Source organism: Mesitornis unicolor, unplaced genomic scaffold (assembly GCF_000695765.1).
Source record: "Mesitornis unicolor isolate BGI_N332 unplaced genomic scaffold, ASM69576v1 scaffold32196, whole genome shotgun sequence".
NCBI lineage: Eukaryota > Metazoa > Chordata > Aves > Mesitornithiformes > Mesitornithidae > Mesitornis > Mesitornis unicolor.
Window position 1 is genome coordinate 1 of NW_010189423.1, and position 10,691 is coordinate 10,691.

The 10,691-nt window shown below is 46.6% G+C and overlaps 1 protein-coding gene across 1 annotated transcript; it reads left to right on the forward strand.

Moving 5' to 3' along the window:
- The first annotated feature begins 114 nt into the window (after positions 1-114).
- Positions 115-1,314, forward strand: LOC104535700 (galanin receptor type 1-like). The gene has a single exon (XM_010186072.1). The coding sequence runs from the start codon at positions 115-117 to the stop codon at positions 1,312-1,314; it is 1,200 nt and encodes a 399-aa protein (XP_010184374.1).
- Positions 1,315-10,691: the final 9,377 nt, after the last annotated feature.

Sequence of the window (10,691 nt, forward strand, 5' to 3'; positions counted from 1 at the left end):
CCTTCCACCCCCGGCGCCCCCCCCGGCCCGCTACAGCTTTGGCAAGAGGAGAATCAGACCCAAGGAGGGCTCTGGAATGGGAGCCAGGAGCTGGGCTGGGAAGAGCTGGAGAAGATGCTCTTCCTCTTCGCAAAGGAGCCCGTCACCATCAGCCTCACGGCGATGTACCTGGTGTCCTTTGTGGTGGGCTTTGTGGGCAACATCATGTCCATCAGAGTGCTCACTCGGAAACGCCGGAGTCGTGTGTCCAGCTTAAGTGCCACCCGCAGCCTCCTCATCAACCTGGCAGTGTGCGACCTCATGGTGGTGTGTGTCTGCATGCCCATCACTGTGGGCAACCTCATCTACAAAGCCTGGGTGTATGGGGACTTTCTCTGCAGGGCAGTGCCCTTCATCCAGGCTGTTTCTGTCTCTGCCAGCGTCCTCAGTCTGACCGTCATCAGTGTGAATCGGTACTACAGTGTGCACAACCCACTCAATGCTCGGTCTTTCTTCACCCAGAAGAGGATCCTCAGCACCATCCTGGTGGTGTGGTTGTTGTCCTCAGGGATATGCATGCCCCTCATCTTCATGAACAAACGGGATGAGATTGGGGTGGTAGAGGGCTTGCCTCTGGTGTTTTCGATCTGCAGGGAGATTTGGCCTCAGGAGAGGCTCAAGCAAGCCTACAACTTTCTGCTCTTCTGTGCCCTCTACTGCCTGCCAGTTCTGTTCAACATGGTCATCTGCTTCCTCACAGTGCGCAGGCTGTGGAGCCGCAGCAGCCAGCTGAAGGAGAGCACTGCTCTGACTCGATCTCTGCCAGCCTCCAGGCTCAAGATCCGGAAGAAGGTCGCGCAGATGGTGGTGGCCCTGGTCCTGCTGTTTGCCATCTCCTGGCTGCCTGTCTACCTGATGGACATCTGGATTGATTTCAACATTCCCAAGTCTTTGCAGGACGTGACTCCTTCTCCTTGGATCCTGCAGCTCAGACCATTTGCCCAGTGGCTTGGCCTCACCAATTCCAGCCTCAACCCTATATGCTATTGCTTTGTTGGGAACCTCTACAGGTCAGCCAAGGAAATGAAGAGCAAGTACCACCAAAGAATGGTCTCTCTCTTTAACTTCTCTCTGTCTGAAGGGACAACCCATTCCTCAGTTCCAGAGCTGCTCTCTTACCGGGATTCAACAGAGCCTGCAAGGAAAGGACCTTCTGCCACCCCTGCCATGGGCAGATGTAAGGGAGGTCATGGCAGTAAGAACAAGTGTGGACACTTGAATTCCTGCCAGCATCCACCTTTGAACACTGTCTCCAGTGAGAACACTTCCTTGTAATTCTGCTCAGGAAGTGCACCTCGTACCTCAACTGCATTTAATGACTCTTTGGAGGTCTTTCTGAACCAGATATTTTAATGAAGGAAAAAAACTTTCTTCTAATCACTCCCACCAACGGTTCAAAAATACAAAGACAGGGAAAGAAGGAAACAATTAGAAAAAAGGTGATGTATTTTAACTCAGATCAAGTTTTAAGATTAATAATTTTTACCAAGGACAGTTAGACATGTAAACTGCTGCCAGTCAACAGCACCATAATTAGACAGATCAACTTCCCAATGAGTGAGCTCTCCCTGCAGCTTCATCTCTAGATGCAGAGATGCTGTTTGGATACAGCAACTATTTGACTGCTTGCTGCTGCTCACCCTGTGCTGATAAAGACCAGTGAGAAGACACTCTGCTCCAAATCCATCAGTCGTAGTTGCAAGCAGTGAGGAAATGCTAGAAACAGCATCATAAAAAGTAATAGTGGTGGAGAATTTCACACACGTTACCACTTGAGATTTCATTGCCTGACCGTATTGTTTCACTTTTCCATGCAAATAAATTCTCCTGATGTGAAGAGACAGTGCCAGAAGTACTAAAGCAACCATTACCATTTGGAATTTCAGAAGGGATAATGTGGCCTCGGAGGTGACTTAGGAAACGTAATAGGAAAATGTTCTTTGGGCATTAGCTCTCTTTCTTATTGCTATGTTTCTGTGGGTGGAGTGGAAAGATCCGGGTGTCTGTTAACACGTTTTGCACTTGAAAAACCAGCTCCTGTTGAGCTGTGTCTGTACCAAACAAAGTCAATGGCATGTGAAAATAAAAACAGAAAGTGGTTTGTAGCTAATAAAATCAGAATCAACTAATGCAATGCTATTTGTCTGGGACGGAGACACTCAAAGTGCTTGTCCGAGGATCAGAAGTAGGTTAAAACCTATTTTTGCCATAATCTCCTTTAAAGGAGGCCTTGGTAAATAAATTGTATATTTTTGTTACGTTAACATCAAAAGGTCCTGCTAAACCTTGAGAATTCTACTGCGCTGAGCACTGTATCTGTATCCATACAGGAAGGAAACCTTTCTCTCAAAGATCTAAGTGAAAACACATCAGACCAGGAAAGAGACAGGATTAAAAAAAATAAAAGAAGGACCCAAAAGGCTGGAATGAAACAAGGGATCAGCTCCTTCACTGTGCCTGCCCGGTGTGAAGTGTGAGGGGATGAACCCCGTCCTGCACCCCGGGTGCAGCCAGGTTCTCCTCCCAGCAAGCCCCAGGAGGAAGGCAGCAGCCTTGCAGGAGAGGATTTTGCATCTAGTGGAACTCAGGCTTTTAATGACCGAGGGCTTTTCTTATAATTCTGAACAGCGGAAATCTAAGTTTCAAATAATATCCTCCTTGCCTTCTAGGGAGTCTTTGCTCACAGAATAATTAGAGATGAAAAGAAGGCATTCAACCCAACAGGATTCCCACTTTTGTAATGATCGCATAATAACATTACTAATGATCTGCCTGGAAAACAAAAGATTCCTCCTTAACAGGCAGTGCCATCCACAGTTTGTATTCTCTTTTTGTGTGAAAAAGAAAGAAATTACAGCTACCTAGATTTACTTTGGGTGAGAAATGGCTTTTATGTGTGCTGGGAGATGAGAACATCTGCATTTTTGCAGGTGATATAGGAGTGTACCCACTGCCTGATCTTTTAGTAGCTATAGAGAAAAGCCTGTGAAGATTTTATTTCCCCTTTCAAGGCATATTTTTAGAGCTGGCAAAATGTCCCAGGCTGAGGAGCATTAAAAGCTTCCTTCTAATGCCCATTGACTCCAAGTCCTCCACCCCCAGACCAGATGTGACTCAGTATTGAAACTAAAAAAACAATGTTTTTAATCCTGCCCTGAATAAACCACAAAGGGCGGGTCATGGAGATGCCAGACCAGCTTTGTCCTGCATGGAGGCTCAGCTCTAAAAATGGCCAGGGTCAAGTAATGCAATCAAAGGTGCAAGAAATACAAATTTTAAAGCATCCCATAGGAGAACTTTTTTTTCCCTCAGCTCATGCACTGTTGCCTGGGTCCTACCCTGAAAATCTCTGTACCCTCCACAGAGGTAGAAATATCAGGGACTGTAGGTTCTCCTGAACATGCCTGTGCCTTCCCCTCCTGGTGCAGTTGCCTGTGCCTTTCTCCAGCCCCACAGAGATCCTGACCACCAAGATATGCCATGGCACGGGCCACTTTCACTAGGCAAGGTCATCTCCTCTTCACACGTCAAAATGTATTTTCCAGTTTCATTCAGTGTCCCTGTTTTCCTGTAATAAAGTTGAGTTGCTCACTTTAACTCCTCTTTGTCTCCTTCAGTCGCACTCTCCCTATCCCCCACGCTCCAACCACTTCTCCACTGTTTCTATAGCAAAATCTCCCCCCGCCTTTCACTGTTATCACTCTTTGCCTGTGAATTCCCCCCACTCTAATGCCTCATTCATGTCTTCACTCCCCTGATGAAAAATCCTTTCCTGCCCTGCTGATTTGAATGGCTCCTTTTGTGCCGCAGACACCTCCTTGCGATGGAAAACGCTGATTTATTTTGCACGGCTTACCCGATGGCTGCCAGGTAGTAATGAATTTCGGTCACTATCACCCAAGGGTAAATGAGAAGCAGTGACGTCAATGTGAAAGCCACACAGCATCCCGTGAGCCACGCGGGCTCCAGCAGTGATTTTATTAACCTGAACAGGGCTGTGTAACACAGCAGTGCCTGGGTGACTCACACTGGCTCTGAGTGAGGTGAAACCTCAGCATTTGGGGAAGTGGCTTTCTTCCCTCCTATCTGATAGGACATCTCTTTGTATTTAGGGTTGAGAAGACATCAGAGGGGCCTCCAGGCCACACAAGCTCCTAATTTCAGGTGGCAGGTTCTTTGATTCAAGGGACTCTTGGCCCTTCAAGGAAGCAGGAGCAGCCACAGCTTCGGCTGATGAACACAGATGGTTTCCTCAAAGGAGCTCAAACTGAAAGTCTTGCACTCAGTGGGGTTGAGGAAACATGTTTCTCTCTAAATGTGGCCAGGCAGACTGAAGATGTGAATTTTAGGTGTCTCGAGGAAAATGTTTTCCCTCAGCCATGTTGCTAATGCATCTCAGTCCCACTCTTCTCCCCATCGGTCCTTCTCTGCTTTGCCATTTGAATCAATACAGTAATTTTACCACATTTCCAAAATAGGATGTCTAAAAGAGCTTTACTTGAATTTCTCTTACAGAGAGTTTCCGTTCAGTTACGCTCTCTGCGAAAATGCGATGATCTGTTCTTGCAATGTCAATATTGTCTCAAAGATGCTACAGGTTTATTTTCTGCCTGTGTGCCACTGGACAGATGAAAAAAGAGATAATCTTCTGTACAAGGTATCATAGAGCTACATATAATCACAACTGGTACGTAGCCCTTGTATGGAGTATGATGAATCACTGTTTCTTATAATAAAATACTCAAGGGAAGCCAGTGAAATGATCAGACAGCATGTGTATGGGCAAGGCAGCACCTTTTCTCATACCACAGGCAGAGGAGGTGATGAGGGCTGAAAGCAGTAAAAAGTGTTCAAGAGGAGACTGTGCTGTTCACAGCAGAAAGGGCCATCAAGAGCTATTAAAAACAACGATGCAACTTTTGGCTTAGAGAACATTGGGTATACAACCCATAATTTCCACTTTTGCTTCTTCCCAGGACATGTGCTACCAGTCACCATTGGAGCAGGATGCTGGGCTGAGCGTCATTCAGTCTATTTGGTACCCTTGTTCTTATGGCCCTATGCAAAAAAATCTCCAAATTAATCTGAGTTGTGTTTGAAAGAGCAGAGGATGATTTCAAGCCTGGCATAATTTGATAAACAGTAAGACTTTGCCCTGGGACACAGTTGTCTGGAGGTAGGACACGTTAATGCTGACACAGCACAGGCTGAAATGCTCACTCAGTCACTTGCAGCGTGAGAGCTGAGACGTCCCAGCGGATGGTCCACAGTGCCCACTGCAGTGCAACACAACAGAAATAACAGATCCATCCCTCTTTTAATATTCATCAGCCCTCTGGATGGGTCAGCACCTTCACTGTAACAACCCAGAAAGAAGAATGTCCTCCAAGGAGAAAAACTCCTGCCTGTTAGTATTTTACACATGAGACTTTTTGATGCAGGGATTCAAACTAGGATGAAAGCTGGCTGCGGAGTTATCTGCCACATCAGCAGCCCCCAGCATGGCTCCTGTGTCTCCTCCTGCACTCCCCACCACCACAGCATATCTCATACACAAATACTCGAGCTCTCCTGACTTGAAATATCCAAGAGAATTGGGAAAGCGTAGAAGTTGTCTGAGTTTCCAGTGTGCTGTGTTGCCCTTGTTGTAAAGAAGCAGAGAACTATCAGTGTGAATTTTCTAGGAAAAATCAGCACAGCTCAGTTTACCTTTGTGATTATATTCAGCACAAAAATAAATCACCAGAGGCTGCTAGAAGAACAGCAGTTATAAGCAGGTACTACCAAACAGATCACTGAAGCTCTGGGAAAGACATCCTCCAGGAAAGTATTGCTCGCCTGGCACATATGGGGACCGTGTAAGACTTTCCTAAACTTTCTGGGAATGAACAACTCTGCTCAGATCAGGCCCAGGGGCACAGGAATTGCTGTAGTTGCTTTCCTCTCCTGTCAAACACCTTTAGGCAAAGTCGTAGGACTCAGAGCTGACAATGCAGCTCTAAAGGCAGTGCAGTCCCATGCGACTGCCTACACCCACACTTCCCTGCCAGCCCATAATGGAGGCTCCTGGCTGCCCTGATTTAGGGATGTTTTCATTCTTAGCTGGAATCAACCAGGAAAACCCAGTTTGGTGTACACTAGGGTAAGAGCCTGATCCGGAGAGGGAAGGATGCTTCTTTCTACCTTACAAGGGTACCCGCTCACTAAAAGCTGTGAGACAGTCATATAATTTAATTATTTAATTAATATTTAATTCAAACAATAATTTTAAAATATTTCAGCAATAAAGATGGATTCAGCACTTGCAGAAAAAGTTGTTTGTATTTTTTTTTCAAGTGAGGAATCTACACCAGAGACACCCTGTTTGGTGCCTCTTGCTGATTGCAAGAAATCCCCTGAAGAAATCAGTGCCTGGAGAGCACTGGTAAGGAGCTGCCTCAGGGCTGACAGAGGGGCACTGATTGCCTTGTGATTATCCCCGCAGCATGGGGAAGTGGAAGTCTCATGGAGCTGCAATGTGACCTTTGATTTTAAATATTTTCTATGCCCAACCTTTTCCCTCTTACCTCATTGCACCCTAAGACAGCTGGTTTATGTTGCAAACTGGGGGGGGGAATTATCTGAGAAGACTTCACTTTTAAAAATACATACAGAATACATTCCTGCACCTGAAAGATCCAGGAATTAACAGCTTGTCCCTGTATGCCCTATCTCTGGCTCTGAGTTTTTTATCACAATGGACAGATACCACGGAGCACAAAATGCTGTGCGCGCTGTAGGATAAAATCACCCAACTTTAATCATTCCTTAATCAGGCATGTGGTTCCCAGCAGCTTGACCTTCCTATGCCCTGCAGGAGGGAGCTGCTTGGTGCCTGCCCACGCTGAGGACCGCATCCTCAAGCAGAGCCACCAGGGAGGATTCCCAGGTGGCTCCCCTGCTCCACAGGCTTGGCCACAGCCTGGGGATCTGTTGCACTTGGCTGGTGCAGGCTGGGGAGATTGAACTATTCTCATTTCTTATCACCACAAGGATCCCCCAACCACAAGCCAATGATGCTCCAGCATCTCTGGAAGGCTGCACAGGCACGCTGCTACCCCAGGTGCTGCACAGTCTTCGCCTTTCTTCATTTTCCACTTGAAGTGTTTTCAGTCAGCCCTCGCTTCCCTCTCCTCAGCCATTCACCACGAGAAGGGAGCTGCTGAATTCAAGAGCTGTATGAATGGGTCTTTAGGCAGATGTATCCCATTACCTCGTGCTCACAAGTCATGAGCTGATATGTCTCGGTGTGAGAAAGGAAAATGTTGCAAAACATCCAGGGAACAAGGTAAAGAATAAAAAGGGAAATGAAAGAAAATCCAGACAATGAAATAAAACCATCCTAAGGCAATTACCTGGGAAGAAATAGAGCTGCCAAGGATATTAAAGCTCTCATGCACCTGCTAATCTCTTCTGATAAAGGTCTGACTGACTAAACTAATAACACTATTAAACCTGCAGCAATCATTACCAGAGGCAGCCCAAGAATCTCACAAAGCCATGTGTCTGGAGGAAAATCACTTCCAGCATGAATGTGCACAGCCAGCAGCAGGTAAGTGGTACCTGCACCCGAGATGTCGGTGTAATGCTCTGGCAGGGGGGTTGGCCTGGATGATCTTTTGAGGTCCCTTTCAACTCCTAATATTCTGTGATTCTGTAACTGCTGAGTGGCTGTGACTCAGTAATCTTCCTAATTGCCTCCCTCAGCTGAGAACTGAACCTGGATTTCCTAAGGCTCCATCCAACCCTTCTGCTTTTTCAGGCTGTTGTTCTGGGCTTTGGGCAGCACAGGAGAAGACAAGTTCCTGCACAGCCCCGCAGTACAGATCAGTATTCAGAGTGGGCTGACTCATAAAGTCTCCATGAGGCTGGGATGTTCTCCTTCAAAAGCTAACAATGTAACACAGCCTCTGGCAGAAATGCATGAAGAGAAGGATATGAAGTAGTGAAAAGTATCAGAAATCCTCCTCCTAAATCCTCGTGGTGGGGGCAAAGCTGCCCCTCTGACAATGGAAGGAGAAATGGGCTGGGGTGGGACAAGCATCCCCAAGAGGACCATGTGGTGACCCTGGCACATCGTGAAGGAGGTGCAGAGGTGCATTCACACAGCAACACAAAAGGATGATCAAGAGCTTGTGCAAAAACATTTTTGATGCTATCAGTCCAGCACTGTTCCCGAGTGCCGGGTGAGGTTGGGAATGCTGCCTCCTCTACGGCAGGAAAGCGTGCACAGGTTATCTGCTGCCCTAAAACATGCAGAACCTGCTTCTCTTTCATCCCCTCTCCATCACTGTTGAATTCAGCAGAGTTTCTTCTGACTTACACCAGCATGACATTAGAGTGAAGCCCGCAGTGAATGAAATAGTGTCAAGGTGAGGCTGCTGTCACATCAGCTGCTGTAATTCCACTGACTTAGTGGATCTGCTCCTAATGTACAAGTCAGAGCTGGATCCAGCACCAGTGGCTGAGTACAAAGGTGTAATTCTTATACAGTCAAATTTATATCTGAAATAAATACCACATTAGATCTTTCCAAGAGGTCTGAGCTGCAATGTATTCATTTTTCTCTCTGTGGAGAGGTGAAATTCTCACTAATGCTTTCAGGTTACCTTCAAGGCTCAAGGTTGGATAATTTTCAGCCATCTGCTTGTTCCACACGGCCTTTTGGGGACCAAAATGGGCAACAGTATCCTTCAGGGAGTCTTCCAGAAACTTGCTGTGAGGAGTGTTAAGCCCTGTCCTGAGGCTGCCATTTGCTGGGAAGAACTCAGCAGCCTGATGATGTGCAGCCTCTTGCAGTGAAAGTCAAGATAATGATGAAGAACAAATAGGTTTCCATCTATATGGGGTTTTCTTGCACACTTCAGAAATAAGGAATAGTCTTACATATAAGTATACTTCCCAGCCCATAATGGTGTAGGCATATCAAGTTCAAAACACCCTGGTCCCTCCAAAAATCAGTGAATAGCTGTGTGACCGCAGGCTGTCATGGCTTAACCAATATCATGTCACTTAGTACCGACTGCAGGAGAGTGAAATGGATTTACACAGACGCACACCCCAGAAGAAAACCACATCCACAGCAGTCACATATCCACATCTGCAAGCACAGTGCAGAAGGACTGTGTAGGGTGGGAAAGTCTTTCCTCTCAAGTAAAATAACAAAATACTCTTCTTGATCTCATCTCCCTAATTCCCTTCCTGAGGTCCACGCAGGACAGCTCAGAAGCCAGAAAACTGCCAAAATTGTCATGGAAACAGCAAAGCCTTTCTGCAAGGCATGATGCCAGAACTGGAAGCCAAAACTCCTAGCAACGGAAAACAACTCAAAATTCCGCTCCATCAAGCAATAAATTAAACCTGGGAAAACGGGGGGCAGTGATGGATGTAGGGGTCTGAGCGGCGGTAATGGAGCAGGTCCCCTTCTTCCATGCCCATCACCAAGGGAAGCCAAGAGAGACACAGCCAGGACAACAGGGAAAGCTCCTCACTCCAGGTTCAGTTGGCTGCAAGGGTACAACGCAACTGGACAGCAAGACCTGAAATTTCTTATCTGGAGACTTGAAGCTATTAAACAAAGCACTAAACCAAACAGGCAAACACAAGGGCTCTTTGCTGCCAGCTCTTGTAGCACAGAGAAGTATGCCCAATATCCCGTAGTCTCTTCTCACGCTGGCAATTGGAAGCGACTGGAATAAATTCTCAGGGCATGGCGCTTTCTGATGAAGGTCCATATCCTGCCCTGTGGGAGCAGAGATGTGCTCTGCTGGTGAGAAGGACTCAAAAGGAGTGAGAAAGAGGAAAGCACTGTTTCATTTTTGCTGATAAGCCTGAGCGTGTTTGGTCAAGCAGCCTTTGCCCATGGGAAATGCTTTGATAGATTATTGTTATTTTGGTTCCCCCCCCAGTTCCTTTTTCAACTGTGAGAAAAGTTAAGCATTATTCTTTTTTCATTCCTTGGCATGCTGTGCTGAAATAAGAGAAATCTGCGAATAACAGGGTGAGACGATGGAGTGTGACTCTGAACCAAGATCTGGAAGATTGTGAAGCAGCAAGAAAGAACATAAATAAAGTAACTTTCGGTAAGGACACGTGTACTCCTCTGCTAGGAGTTGCAGATACCCAACATGAGAACTGCATGAATTTGTCTTATCCTACATGCCTCTCCCTTTAGTACATGGTGGTCTGTCATCCACCTGGGGGAAGAGGAGGACAGCTGGCTTTGGCAGTCCCTGCTGTCTTTTCTATAGCCCTTTCAAAGGGAAAATGCCATGCGACTCTCCCCATTCCTCCCTCGTACCACATAATGAACCGGGACTTGGCTTCCCTTGGTCCTGCCATCCCCGAGGAAATGCTGGTCCTGCAGGCTCCACAGCCCAAGGCTTCGGTCAGGTAAAGGATAAGCTGGAGCCCTACAGACTTCATTGCAAGGACTGGGTCCTCAAAGGAAATGCTATCTGCATACATTTGAAAGTATGGTTATTTAATTTGTCCTTTCTCTGCTCCTATTTTTATTGCTAGCCATTTCAGTTATACAAATGAGGTTTTCTCGTGTCTCATCCCCAGAGAGTCAATGCATGAACACAAACAGTGTTCCCCAGGGCTCGGTTTTG